We start from the raw sequence: 14505 nt of genomic DNA, 5'->3' as shown, positions 1-14505 counted from the left end.
GACCAGATGACGTCTCTGCCCATGAAATTAGCTGCCAACGTTGCCATGACACCTCCTACAAGTGTGATTGGGGATTTCTATTGGAGAAGCACACTGGAGGCTGGTAGGAGGAGCTATAAGAAGTCGGCTCATTGTAATGGCTGGAATTAAATAAATGAAATGCATCAAACATATGGAAACCACGTTTTTCACTGGACTCCATCAATTCCATTCCAGCCATTATAATGAGCCCGTACTCCTATAGCTCCTCCCACCAGCATCCACTGGAGAAGCTTCTGCCCATCTTCATACTGTATTGTCTCTGATGTTGTCGGAAGTCGGACGATTTGTATACCCACAATGCAACACACGGGCGAAGCCGGTGAGGGAGGCGTAGACTGCTAAAATCAGACAGTATTCTGCATTGCAGTCATGTTGTCAACAGCGTGATGCGTCATTCAGAAACATACAATATCTCTTTTTCATAAAATATATCTTCGAATGTTCAAACTAGTTTTCCGTTTTTATCAAAAGCAATCACTTTTGCATATGTGAAAACAGAGTATCCTAAACATTACGCCACGTGCATAACCTACCTCACATTTTTGTGACTCAGGATGAAGCCTGGTTCCAAAACGAATGCAATCACTTATCACACGTTGCAAACTACGCCCACATTTGCGCTAAAGACAGAATCGAATCTCCTCATGACTCAACTGTTCACGCGCACTGGCTTGTCCCCCATTGGACCAATGTAATGTATCATGCTTGATGGTAAATATCGCACTTTCTTGGCTGTGTACAGTCCGTCATCACAGTGAAAATTTTGTCCAATGGTAGAGCCTACACGTTCCAAAGTCAAACCAATTATTGCGTATAATTGGGGGTAATCATTAGTCCAAAACGGGAGTTTCTATTGGATAAATTCAGACAGGTCCCTCCCCATTTCGTTCTGTTTGCTTCCGTTTAAGAATGTTTTTCAACAGAATCCGCGTAATGAATAGGCCCCTGAGCTCTCTGGGTGTAGCTAAATCATTCGCTCTGCAGCCCCGCTTTCTCTGGACAGCGTGGGAAATTGGCCCAATTACTGTAATGTAAAACAATGATCATGTCAATTGTGTTTGACCTATTCTATTGAATGTTTCTCATGAAATGTGTTACTAGCTGGTCCATTGCCAAATTCGAGTTTGACGTTCCCATATCGAATCCCAGGACAACAGGTACATTTAATATTTTCATATTTCTAGTTTAGTCGATAGGCAATCTATTCTAGTGAGAAAGTTAGAGCTTCTGATCATCATCATTATAGACTTATGTATAAAACCACCTGTCTCCTTTTACATAAGTAACGTCCAACGATGGCTGACAAAGTGAAGGTATTCTGTATCATGTTCAACAATGAAGACAAGTGTGAATACAGTCCTGGTGAAGTTCTCTCTGGACACGTTGTGGTCGAGGTGTCGACGGGTGTGTCGGTACAAATCAAAGCTGTCAAAATATCGACCAGAGGATGTGCCCAGGTCTGTTGGGGTGAAGGGACTCGAAAAGCATCATCACTGAGCAGTGCTGTTATAGCAAACACATCATCTCAGTGTGAGCAGGTGGAATACTTCTGCATATCTCAAACTCTCAAAGAAACATCAGGTACTGATCTGATTTTGCAACCTGGTTTCAGAGCATTTCATATTATTCTGTACGTGAATTTGAACACTTCATTTAGTGTGATATATTTCGTATGGTATGTATTAATTTGTGGATGTCCATTATCCATTTTGTATGATATGTTAAGAATTTGGTAAATGTATAATATGTCATGAATTCCAATTTGCTGCGGCTAACGTTAGCTAGCTGGCTAACATTAGCTAGGCTGGGGGTTAGGGTTAGGTTAAATGGGAAGGGTTAGCTAAAAAAGGATTGAGGTTAGGGGAAGGGTTAGCTAGCATGCTAAGTAGTTGTAAGTTGCTAAAGTTGTCTGATGAAATTCGAACATGCAACCTTTGGGTTGCTAGACATTCGCTAGGCTTTGAAATTGTGTTTTATTTTACATTGGATAAAAGTAGAGACTCCGAACTACAAAATGGTATATTATACACTGCCGTTGAGCAACAATGAGAACGTAATTCTGCTTTGAAAGTTGATAAACTTGTAACCCCAGTTTCTTTTTTTCCCTTTTTTTTGTTGAGAAAATGGCCCTGACATGTTTTTGGTAGACCTACTGGATAGCTCTTCTTTGTCTACACCTATTCAGCATCATTCACATCCTCTTAAGGCTTAGCCCCACCCATCTCTTTACAATAAAGAAAAACTCCAGGTAAAAATACACTTTATCTAGTCCTTGAACTATATCCTAATCTGACCTAATCTGAGTGTCCAGATAAAAATACTGTATAAATATTTTATAATGATTAGATTACGCTTACCCAACGCTTAGCTGGTCTGATTACGCTTAGCTGGTCTGGGACAGGTAGCACGTCCGGTGAACAGGTCAGGGTTCCATAGCCGCAGGCAGAACAGTTGAAACTGGAGCAGCAACACAGCCAGGTGGACTGGGGACAGCAAGGAGTCATCATGCCAGGTAGTCCTGAGGCAAGGTCCTAGGGCTCAGGTCCTCTGAGAGAAAGAGAGAATTAGAGAGAGAATACTTAAATTCACACAGGACACCGGATAAGACAGGAGAAATACTTCAGATATAAGACTGACCCTAGCCCCCCGACACAAACTACTGCAGCATAAATATTGGAGGCTGAGACAGGAGGGGTCAGGAGACACTGTGGACCCATCCGACAGGTCAGGGCCAAACAGGCAGGATATAACCCCACCCACTTTGCCAAAGCACAGCCCCCACACCACTAGAGGGATATCTTCAACCACCAACTTACCATCCTGAGACAAGGCCGAGTATAGCCCACAAAGATCTCCGCCACGGCACAACCTGGGGGGGCGCCAACCCAGACAGGAAGATCACATCAGTGACTCAACCCACTCAAGTGACGCACCCCTCCTAGGGACGGCATGGAAGAGCACCTGTAAGCCAGTGACTCAGCCCCCGTAATAGGGTTAGAGGCAGAGAATCCCAGTGGAGAGAGGGGAACCGGCCAGGCAGAGACAGCAAGGGCGGTTTGTTGCTCCAGAGCCTTTCCGTTCACCTTCACACTCCTGGGCCAGACAACACTCAATCATATGACCTACTGAAGAGATGAGTCTTCAGTAAAGACTTAAAGGTTGAGACCGAGTCTGCGTCTCTCACATGGGTAGGCAGACCATTCCATAAAAATGGAGCTCTATAGGAGAAAGCCCTGTCTCCAGCTATTTGCTTAGACATTCTAGGGACAATTAGGAGGCCTGCGTCTTGTGACCATAGCGTACGTGTAGGTATGTACGGCAGGACCAAATCAGAAAGATGGGTAGGAGCAAGACCATGTAATGCTTTGTAGGTTAGCAGTAAAACCTTGAAATCAGCCATTGCCTTAACAGGAAGCCCGTGTAGGGAGGCTAGCACTGAAGTAATATGATTTTAAAAAATTGGTTCTCGTCAGGATTCTTGCAGCCGTATTTAGCACCAACAGTCACCCTCGAAGCATCGTTACCCATTGCTCCACAAAAGCCGCGGCCCTTGCAGAGCAAGGGGAACCACTACTTCAAGGTCTCAGAGCAAGTGACCTCACCGATTGAAACGCCACTAGCGTGCACCACGGCTAACTAGCTAACCATTTCACATCAGCTACATCCACATAGCGTTGAAAGTTAACTTCATGTTTTCGAATGACATCCCCAAGAGGTAAAATATAGTGGTTCTAAAACGGAACCTTGAGGAACACTGAAATTTACAGTTGATTTTTCAGAGGACAAACCATTCAGAGACAAACTGATATCTTTTCGACAGATAAGATCTAAACCAGGCCAGAACTTGTCCGTGTAGACCAATTTGGGTTTCCAATCTCTCCAAAAGAATGTGGTGAATGATGGTATCAAAAGCAGCACTAAGGTCTAAGAGCACAGGACAGATTCAGAGCCTCGGTCTGACGCCGTTAAAAGGTCATTTACCACCTTCACAAGTGCAGTCTCAGTGCTATGATGGGGTCTAAAACCAGACTGAAGCATTTCGTATACATTGTTTGTCTTCAGAAAGTTGATGAGCAACAGCTTTTTCTAAAAATTGAGAGGAATGGAAGATTCGATATAGGCAGTTAGTTTTCTATATTATCTGGGTCAAGGTTTGGCTTTTTCAAGAGAGGCTTTATTACTGCCACTTTTAGTGAGTTTGGTACACATCCGGTGGATAGAGCCGTTTATTATGTTCAACACAGGAGAGCCAAGCACAGGAAGCAGCCCTTTCAGTAGTTTAGTTGGAATAGGGCCACTAGCGCGTATGCAGCTTGAAGGTTTAGAGGCCATGATTATTTTCATCATTGTATCGAGATATAGTACTAAAACACTTGACTGTCTATCTTGATCCTAGGTCCTGGCATAGTTGTGCAGACTCTAATTTGCTTTCTTATGATCATGATCTTTTCCTCAAAAAAGTTCAAGTTCACCCAGACACTTATCTAAATGTATGGGTCATGTGAAATAATGCTATAACCCCCCCTCCACACACACACACACACACACACACACACACACACACACACACACACACACACACACACACACACACACACACACACACACACACAGACATCTAGCTAAGTGGATGGGTCACTATTGTCTGGACATGTACCAGTGTTCATGAAATACAATAGATGGCCATAATTACCCCCAGACACACCTGGCTAACTTGATGGGTCATGTAATCATTCTCTTGCAAAGTGGTACTTTTTTTAGACATGTAGCTAGCTAGCTAGCTAGCTAAACATTTTACCGTAATCCCAATCCATAGCTACAGTACAAACGGGTTGTCATAGCTAGCCACTATGCATGAAATGCTGGAGTAAGAATCTGCAGGTAGCTAAACGCTAACCAACTAGGTGCAATGTTAGCTAGCTAGCTAACATTAGGCTATAACTAGCTATTTCAAATCGATTTCTAAGATACAATTAATATTTTTACACAGATTATACACATAAATGTATCTAGTGAACATTTGTTTGCTGGCTCGCTAACTAGCAAACGGTAAACTTTTACTTGCAACAAAAAATGACTTTCTGACAAAATTAGAAACGTATAATCTGAAAAAGGAGCAAGACTCTTACTCGTATACATGGATGAACGCTTCACGGCAGCGTCTCTTTTCCGTTAGGTTTGTAGCTAGCTACAGCTTGTTGTGTTGAGTAACTCTGGTTCACACTGACCTTGTGCAGAAAAGTAGTCCATCAAAACTTTTTCCCACTGAACTTTGTTGATAGAGCCTGCTATATTCTGGGCAGCAATGTTGAGAGCAGTAGCAGCACTTTTGCAGATCTCTATGGCTAATGTTATATCTTTAAAAAAATCAGCAGTAGCAAGGATTATCTACACATACTGACCAGCTCATGTTATAGACAGAAGCATGCTTCATGGCAGACCAATCCGAACTCTCCAAACTATCCATTATCTCAGCCAATCATGCTAGGGGATAGGTTTCTGTCTTTTTCCATGGCTAAACCAACTAGGCTTGTAATTTTACCATTGTTTTTGTATTTACAGAAGTTTGTTAATAAGGCATATAAAAGCTAACATGCTAAGTAGTTGCAAAGAACAAATAAATAGTAGTTGAAAAGTTGCTAAAGTTGTCCATGCTGAGATTCGAACACGCAACCATTGAGTTGCTCGACGTTCACGTTATACAGCTACCCATCCACTCTCTTTACACTACTATGTTATATCTAGTCTATGAGACCAGGCTGGATTTTGATGTAACAAAGAATTTTATCAGGGCTGTAATGTACACTACCTTTAGGAAGTTATGGAATCGCTAGACCGTTAGCAGGCCCTATGCTTTCCAGTCAGTGATTATAATAAAATTGTTGTAAAATGTTGATTACTATATGTGACTGAATTGTCTTTTGTTTCAGATGGTGAGGAATTCATCAGTCTTGATGAAGGGCATTATGAGTTCCCCTTTCATGTGGAGCTCACTCAAACGTGAGTGAGAACTTTTCAGGCGGAATAGGAAATTATGCAGTCAAAGCTTGATTTGCCTCATGATGTCTGGCTACTGTACTAACTGCAACAGCTAATGGAGACTTCGATTGTACACTTTTCAGCATGCCTGAATTAATTTGTCTTTTTTTGTCAAATGAATAATGAGTGACATTCCATAATGTCTTCCAGGCCCCTTGTTACCTCTTTTAAGGGGAAGTATGGGAGTGTTTGCTATGAGGTGACAGCTGTATTACAGAGGCCCTTGAATCAAGATCAAACTGTCAACAGAGAATTCTCTGTTATCAGCCATGTTGATGTCAATTCCCCATGGTTACTGGTGAGTGATAAGTCTTCAGAATAGATTGCATCAGTTTTTGTGGGTTTTGTATATTTTGTCCTACTGTATGTTTTTAACCATTTTGTGAGTTGGATGGAAAGGATGGTCAGTTTGGTTTTCATACATGCAACACATTGGCTCTCAACCATCTTGCTGTCTATTAAAACATAGATGACACCTTTCAGATTTTCAAGTCTGACTGTGGGAACTTCTTTTAAATGTTGTTGGTGTATCCGACAGTAACCACAAAACATTTAGCAAAATGTTAAGTGAAAGTAGCATTCTTGGAAATCTCCCTTGACTCGTTTGTCATTATTTTGCAGTCCTCTGTGTCTACAAACAACAAGAAGATGATTGGCTGTTGGATTTTTACCTCAGGCCCCATCTCTCTGAATGTCAATATCAACAGAAGGGGCTACTGTAACGGTAAAAATGTTTCTAAAGTTTGTTTTTCATCATTCATGTTATATTGAATGAAGATGTGCTGTCTCTAATAACAACAGTTAAATTATAGTGCAATGTCCTCAAGATTCATTTCTTCATTCTAGGAGAGTCAATCCCCATCTATGCTGTGATTGAGAACTTTTCTTCTCGACTCATCGTGCCTAAAGCAGCTATCTACCAAATACAGACCTTCATGGCAAATGGCAAAACAAAAAGTCATACAAAGTTGGTTGCCAGTGTGAGGGGTAACCACATTCCATCAGGCTGCACAGACACCTGGAATGGAAAAACACTGAAGATCCCACTTGTCTCTGCCTCAATTCTCAACTCTTCAGTCATCAGAGTGGAATACTCCCTGGTAGTGAGTGCCCTTTTCTATGGATACTTTGTTACTCTAATCTATTAAGTTGTTAAAGTGTGGTAAATAATGCCATTGTAGACTACGTTGTGTTGTTATATCATATGCATGTTTTTTCCCTTGATGTGTGTGTTTGCTACAGAAAGTAATAGGTAAATAAGGTGATTTCAACTAAGTCAGCATTCAGATGGTATAATGTATGCCTGCTTATTTCCTTTCCTATGTGGAGGTCATGGCACAGATACCAGGTGCTAAGAAACTCAAGGTGGAGCTTCCCATTGTGATTGGCAGTATACCATACAATGGCCTTGAAAGCAGAAGCTCCAGCTTGAGCAGTCACTTCAGCATGGACATGAGCTGGCTCGCACTGGCGCTTCCTGAAGTGCCTGAAGGTAAGGAGAGGCATTACAAAAATGCTCTCACACACACACATATGAACATATATGAACTCCCGTTTATTGTCATGGTCTACCTTCATGTATTTGTGTTGAAGCTTTCACCAACACAGTTTTGAGTAGATACAAAGTTGATTCTGACGTTGTTTACCTTCTGGTTAATCCCCAGCCCCCCCTAACTATGCAGATGTGGTGTCTGAGGAAGAGTTTGAACTGCACAGCCCCTCTTACTCTCAGTCCGAGGAGTTAGAGAGAGAGCTTGGTGGACCAGCCTTTGTTTACATCCAGGAGTTCAGGTTCCAACCTCCACCACTGTACTCCGAGGTGAGTTCTCACATTTGGTGTCTCACATTGTTAACTAAACATTTGACTTATTCTGAGTAGTGCTTCAGGCTAAATGTTACGTTTCTGCTTTCTAACAACGGTCTTCATTATTAACAGGTTAATTCCCACCCAGTCCATAGTTAGGCTTAATGTTGAGCCTCTACATCATCTGTTAAAGAACCAAAGTGATGCCTTCAAATTGCAATGTTGCACAATATTTATATTGTGGTGGAAAGAGTGTAATATAGAGTGATCAAGTCGTGAACTAATTAAACTTTGGATTTAAAGCAGATTAACAGTATTTTTTGGAATTATTATATACTAGGCTGTGTTGAGAAATGGAGCCCACTCTTTACATGACTGTTATTAGAAATGGAATTACTGCACAGCACATTGTTGTAGCAGGTAGGTGCAACATAATATAAGATAAGGTGTGTTATCTACTGTATATAATGTAAAGCACTTTGAAAGCTACTGAAACAGATTTTGTTGTTGAAATCTACAATGGATTTATTCCTGTATGTCGTGAATCCTTTCCTGTTCAGGGTGTATAATATAACATGGCCATTATTTTTGATACATTGTAACTAAAACGTTGAAAATGTCTGAGCAGAAAGAGTAATATGCTTTGATAGTTCAAAAGTTACGCAAAGGTATTAATTCCAGGTGGATATTTTGACCTTGGAGTTGTTCCTTCTCAGAATATATTGCCTTATCTGAAATGTAACTGATGTTGAGTTTACATGGTTGGTTTTGAATTGTGAGTGTCTAGGGAAAACCTTGGATCATGCAGTGTTGTGAATGTTTATCAGGTACAGACGTATGTATATATGTTAGTTATCATGTTGCTATTTACCAGTTTATCTATTGAAATGTATACTTTTGCAGGATGATTACAAAGACCTATTACCATACTACTGTATGTGTTAGATTGTATCAGAATGGCATTTTGCTATTCCATACATCAGTCAATCTGAACCCAGTGGGTTTCTGTTAAATTTATATTTTTGTAATTTTACAAAATGTTTGAATAAAATCATTTGAAAATGCTCATATTGTTCACTTTTATTTCTTCCTCTATCAAAAACCTGGGGTGGCAGGGTAGCCTAGTGGTTAGAGCATTGGGCTCGTAACCGAAAGGTTGCAAGTTCAAATCCCCCAGCTGACAAGGTACAAATCTGTCGTTCTGCCCCTGAACAGGCAGTTAACCCACTGTTCCTAGGCCGTCATTGAAAATAAGAATTTGTTCTTAACTGACTTGTCTAGTAAAATAAAGGTAAAAAAAAAACAACGTTTAAGTTAAACATCAATCTGTATTGTCATTAGTTTAAACAGTTAAACATTACCATCCACAAGCTAACCAGTGAATGCGCAAGTGTATTGTGAAATACAAACAAGGTTGAAAATGCACTTAGTACTTCAAGCACAGTTCTAGCCCTGACTAGTTATGAATAAGAGGCTGTTATTCAGATTCCCGATCCAACATTTTTGATGGGGTTCCAGGTGATTTATTTGTGACGTTAGTGGTCAGCTGTCTCCCAGCAGCACAGCGTAAACAGGACAGCCACAAGGGACACAGATCAGCCTTGTAAACAGCCATGTAAATCACTGAACAACGTGGGGAAACACACCACAGATATCCATCTCACCTGTCAGAGGGAAGCTACGTTACATACACACTATGTAAAGTGTTGGTCCCATGTTTCTTGGCTGAAATAAATAAATCCTTAATGTTCCATATGAACAAAAAGCTTAATTCTCTCAAATGTTGTGCACACAGTTGTTCACAACCCTTTTAGTGAGCATTTATCCTTTGCCAAAATAATCAATCCACCTGACAATTGTGGCATATCAATAAGCTGATTAAACAGCATGATCATTACACAGGTGGACCTTGTGCTGGGAGAATAAAACCCGCTTTGAAATGTGCAATTTTGTCATAAAACAATGTCACAGATGTCTCAAGTTTTGAGTGAGCGTACAATTGGCATGCTGACTGCAGGAATGTCCATCAGAGCTGTTGCCAGAGAATTGAATGTTCATTTCTCTTCCATGAACTCTAAGTAACATCTTTTAAATTGTTGGATGTTGCATTTATATTTTTGTTCAGTATAGTTGTAGTAATTAACTATTTTTAACTACTAACTACTATTTTTAAGTAGTTGGTGGGGTTACTAAGGTCAAGTTCAGGAACAATAATAATCAACGTTAGATCCTCTACCAACTCGCCAAATAACAATACACTCCCAACTTTCCAAATGAAACTTATTCTCTTCTATTTATGTCTCAGGACTTAAAGACCTTGTCTGTCAGGGTGGTTCCCCATTATCTAATGTAAGAGTCCTGCCACTTCCATTGTTGATTGTCTTACACATCTGTGATCTAAAGACGTTACTTGAGGTGGACAAATGTTCATTCCATTAAAATACAAAATGGAAACATGTTTATTTTTTGCCTGATGTGTGGAGGTCAAAAGTCTAAACTTGAAATTGCCTGTTTTTTTATAGTCAAAGGAGGTATCTTGTGTTGGCTTATTTCTTTTTTGAGTAACAGTGAATGTGCAATATTTATCAGGGCTTTGCATTATTTAGGTTGTGGCCATTGCCTGGCCAGCTGTTACCTTCTGAAATACGTCATACTGTAGGACTATAAAAAAGGTCAAGAAAAAATGACAAGCAACAGATAATACCTAACCAATCAAAATATTGTGTAAGTGGAAATGATAATTTTACAAAGTTCATGAAAAGAATTTGCTGATTTCTCATACAGTATATTGTACATTGCGTAGTGATGCGTGAACACATTTGTGAGACTGCTTTATTTAGTTTAATCTAACGCTTCAAGCATGCTGTGAACATGGTACGAGCATTTTGGAGTGTTACAGTATGTGAGGTTTGAACATCACTCTAAAAACTGTCTGTAATATTTCCCTCATATCTGTGCTGGAGGCTAAACATTGTATGCCTGGCACCTCTGGCACTTTGTATTCATGGGGAACCCATCAGGATGTGACAGCTTAGTTTATGGTCCAATGGGGATCTAATAAAGGAGTGGTTACCTTCACAAACCAGACCGTCGGATTCTTATCCACTGTCACCCTCCCTGACAGCAGAAATCAGTTAAACCACACCCTTGCTCAGAATTCTGAATGAAGACAACATAGACTGTGTCAGTCATTATGTGCTCAATGTATCATATACTATCCTTCACCGTTAGTCAATCCCCTCCACAGAAAGCACTGCATGTATGACTATGTGCTGCATGTATGACTATGTACTGCATGAATATGTACTCATTGATGCTTCTTCTATAGATGCTGTTGATCTGCTTGGCTCTTCGTGGTAGCACATTACAGTTTAAGAGTCTAAGGACTACAGGGTTATGCACAGCACATAAATGTAATGGTGCATCAAAAGACACTCAATTAGCTTTATGTAGCTCCAGTTTACAATTGAAAGCACAATAGTAAAATGCCAGAGTTAACATAATAGAGTACCTAAGGGAGCCAGTGGCATGATATTAGTGCACTTAACTATCAAACCCAGAACAAAAACATATTTGCCATGTGATGTGTGTCGGAAGACCTTGGTTTAGAGAAGCACAGTGATAGAGGAGTAGCCAGCACATAGTTTGTTGTTGTGTTGCATATGGTTTGAACAAGACAAGTCTGCCATCTACTGGTCTGTAGACCAAGGACATATTTTCGCCGTTTCTAAACTAACGTGTGACCTTTAACTGCAGATTTTGAGTAAATACTTGAGGACCACATTCTTTCAAAACAGATTATTTTGTTGTATAGAGCACTTATGATTTACTTAAGATATTTGTCAACAATGTATGATTTGATGTTACAGTACATTACATTGATAGTTCCTTTATGCAGTATAAAGTATGAACCTTGTTCTCAACTTCATATTAAAATGTATTGTTTCAGGTGTTCAGATTTAATCAATCTGTTTGGTTCATTTTGTGGAAAGACCCCTCTTTCTTAGTGAATATTTCTGCTCCTCAGACATCTGTGGCGGTATTAACTGTCTGCATGGTCTGAGCTACTACCAGAAAACACTTGGAGTTATTTGGGATATTTCCACCCTGCCACTTTCTCACTGCAAGTTCAAACTGAAATATGTGACATAATCCTATCCCCCGTAAAGCCAGAACTTGTTAGGATTATTCCTGTAAATCCCCTCTCAGGATTGAGGGGGAAAACTCATTAGTGGAAGTTCATCCTTGTGGGAGAAGCCATTTTCATCCTCATTAAATACCTTTGTGTGTCTTCCTTTATCAAACTGCCCCGTTCCCCCTAAAAAAACAGGCTGCTTAACCTGAGCCAGCTGTCTAACTGTAATGGCTAACCCCAAGCATACACCCCTGGCGTCTCTCTATAATTGATCATATTCAAACAGTCATTTCCCTCTCTTTATTTCCTGAAGCCTGTTCATGTTAATATGGTACCAACTGCCTAAATATCCACACTCTGGGACACCACAGATTTATCATATTTCACCTTTTATAACTAGCATTAAGATTCATATGGGTGGAAAAGTGGAGAAGTGCACTTGTCTTGGCATATCGTCACACTTAATATCCACCCTCCTAGGCTAGCGGAAATAGTTATGAGAACTCAGATAACTCGTTATGCATTTTCAGGTTAAAAGGTAAGGTAATGCAAGAAAGGTCTTGTAATCTCAACCAAATGGAAGAACTGACACACAGGCCATATGAATAAACTTTCTTTAGTTAGATAAGGTAAACTATAGTTCAGAAACTTTCAAATCATATCCAGACATTCTTCACAGAGTTGCTGTCTAGAGCAGGACTAAGGAGAGAAGCAACTCTACAAAGGATTCAACTTGGCTCAGTAGTTGTGCACTGCTGAAGGTGAGGGATGAAGAGGTCCCATAGGATTTACAGTAACTTCCCATCAGAGAAAACACTGCTCCCAGACTAAATATGATGCCAGAGAAATGCTGCATAGCGATGCAGAGAAATGCAACCAGAGAATTCATATAAAATCATACAGGACTTGTTATTCACATCTTTGTAATTAATAAAGCCCACACTTAAGTGTGTCCCGAAAAAGATTATTAGCATTTAACACAAGATTACATAGACTAAAGATGAGATCAATTAAATACAGCAACTACCAAACACTTCAGTTTATTGAAAGAAAGAAAGAAAGAAAGAGAGAATCCACACATGCTATAATTCAATAAGCTCTTTTCACAGGGCAGTCACAGATGACTAGGTTACTTAAATCAAGGACGGGGGTCCTTGGGGTTCTGTTTCCTGTGCAGGCACCAAGGGTGATGTTACATGGCGCAATGCCAGTATTCCCCCTGTTCTTGTACGAGGGGTTAAGTGAAGGCAGTAAAGGTTTATTTGCTTCCATATTGCTCCCTGTCACCATCAATAAGAGGCTACAATGTGTCTTGAAAGTCAGCTTATAAAAGTTGTAGGAAACTCTGAGAGCTTAAGTGATCCTCTCCAGCTTTGCAGTGGCCCTCAGCATGTAGGATGTCTGCTTATATTAATTTCATGGAGTTTAAGGGGTCAGCAAACTCATTTGGAGATTTTTACTCATTTATGAACTCTACAGCCCTCTGTTCTGCAGTGCTCTAAGCTACTGGACTTCAGATGCTTACATTTACATGGAATATTATATTGCCAGGTGTTAAAAAGTATAGTGCACTCTGAGAGAGTTGAAAGCACAGGGGCCGACTGAAAAATGCACTTTGAAATGACGGCTACCTGCTTTTTAATGAAACGTAAGGTGAGCGAACTCATGTTATATCTGTCTTGTGTTTTTGGGCTTCAAGGGAATTGCTTTATCTCATATTCAGAAGAAGTCTAATGAGACAATGGGTGTCTCAGAAAGAAGCTTAGCTGGTGAGCAGACAAACCCAGACATTGAAACTGAACAAATTAACTTGCCAGCTGCTCTGACTCTTCAGGCATGCAATGTAGTCTGCATGAGCTATCATGAAAGACCCATTACTTTCAAATAACGTTTTGAAAAAAATGGTCAATGCACAAAATTACTGCCACCAAGAAGACTTGTGGCAGTGGCAAAGTTGACTGTAGTACAAACTGGTAACAGACTACTACTAGTGATATTCTACCACAACCAGTGGTGCTGGAGTAGAGGAGTGAACTCCTCAGACTTACTCCTCCAGAATGGTCTGAGGCATGACCTGAAGTAGTTAAAGCTCAGCTCAGCGGTTAATCTGTTAGTGCTCACTCTCACTGTGACCTCTCCTCAGGGCTGGCTGCCATTCATACTGGGGACAACCTCACTGGCCACAGGAAGCCCTTTGCCCCAGCCAGTCTGCGCCAGTCTCACATCTGTACCAGATCTTTAAAAGCAGTGTTTAAAAGCAATGAGGCCTCACATCTGTGCAGGGGCCGGGATTGGTCTGGGGGGTAGGGAGTGATTAATTGACGGTCACATCTTTGCGACTGCTGCCCACACTGCGTTGATGAAGAGGGATTAGGTTGCGCACCACAGGCTCAGCTGATAATAGGAGACTGGAGAGGAAACACTCATGTCACGCTCCATGACAAGGATTTCAATCAAAGACCCACTCCATTACATCAGCCAAGGC

The 14505-nt window shown here is 40.6% G+C and overlaps 1 protein-coding gene across 1 annotated transcript; it reads left to right on the top strand.

The window, feature by feature from the left end:
* The first annotated feature begins 978 nt into the window (after nucleotides 1-978).
* On the top strand, nucleotides 979-8943 carry LOC135508707 (arrestin domain-containing protein 4-like). The gene is made up of 9 exons (XM_064928938.1): nucleotides 979-1199; nucleotides 1326-1623; nucleotides 5973-6042; nucleotides 6232-6379; nucleotides 6703-6805; nucleotides 6928-7184; nucleotides 7411-7573; nucleotides 7746-7900; nucleotides 8018-8943. The coding sequence occupies exons 2-9, from the start codon at nucleotides 1338-1340 to the stop codon at nucleotides 8042-8044; spliced, it is 1209 nt and encodes a 402-aa protein (XP_064785010.1). The 5' UTR covers nucleotides 979-1199; nucleotides 1326-1337; the 3' UTR covers nucleotides 8045-8943.
* The last annotated feature ends 5562 nt before the right edge of the window (nucleotides 8944-14505 follow it).

This window comes from Oncorhynchus masou, chromosome 22 (assembly GCF_036934945.1).
Source record: "Oncorhynchus masou masou isolate Uvic2021 chromosome 22, UVic_Omas_1.1, whole genome shotgun sequence".
Taxonomy (NCBI): Eukaryota; Metazoa; Chordata; class Actinopteri; order Salmoniformes; family Salmonidae; genus Oncorhynchus; species Oncorhynchus masou.
The sequence above is the reverse complement of the archived record's forward strand: the minus strand, read 5'-3'. Positions and strand labels throughout refer to the sequence as shown.

What these genes read in the sequence shown, in the direction of transcription:
- LOC135508707 (XM_064928938.1), top strand. Translation starts at nt 1,338, where the DNA reads ATGGCTGACAAAGTGAAGGTATTCTGTATCATGTTCAACAATGAAGAC. An exon ending in AACTCTCAAAGAAACATCAG is followed by an intron (nt 1,624 to 5,972) that starts GTACTGATCTGA and finishes CTTTTGTTTCAG; the next exon opens with ATGGTGAGGAATTCATCAGT. An exon ending in GCTTCCTGAAGTGCCTGAAG is followed by an intron (nt 7,574 to 7,745) that starts GTAAGGAGAGGC and finishes GTTAATCCCCAG; the next exon opens with CCCCCCCTAACTATGCAGAT.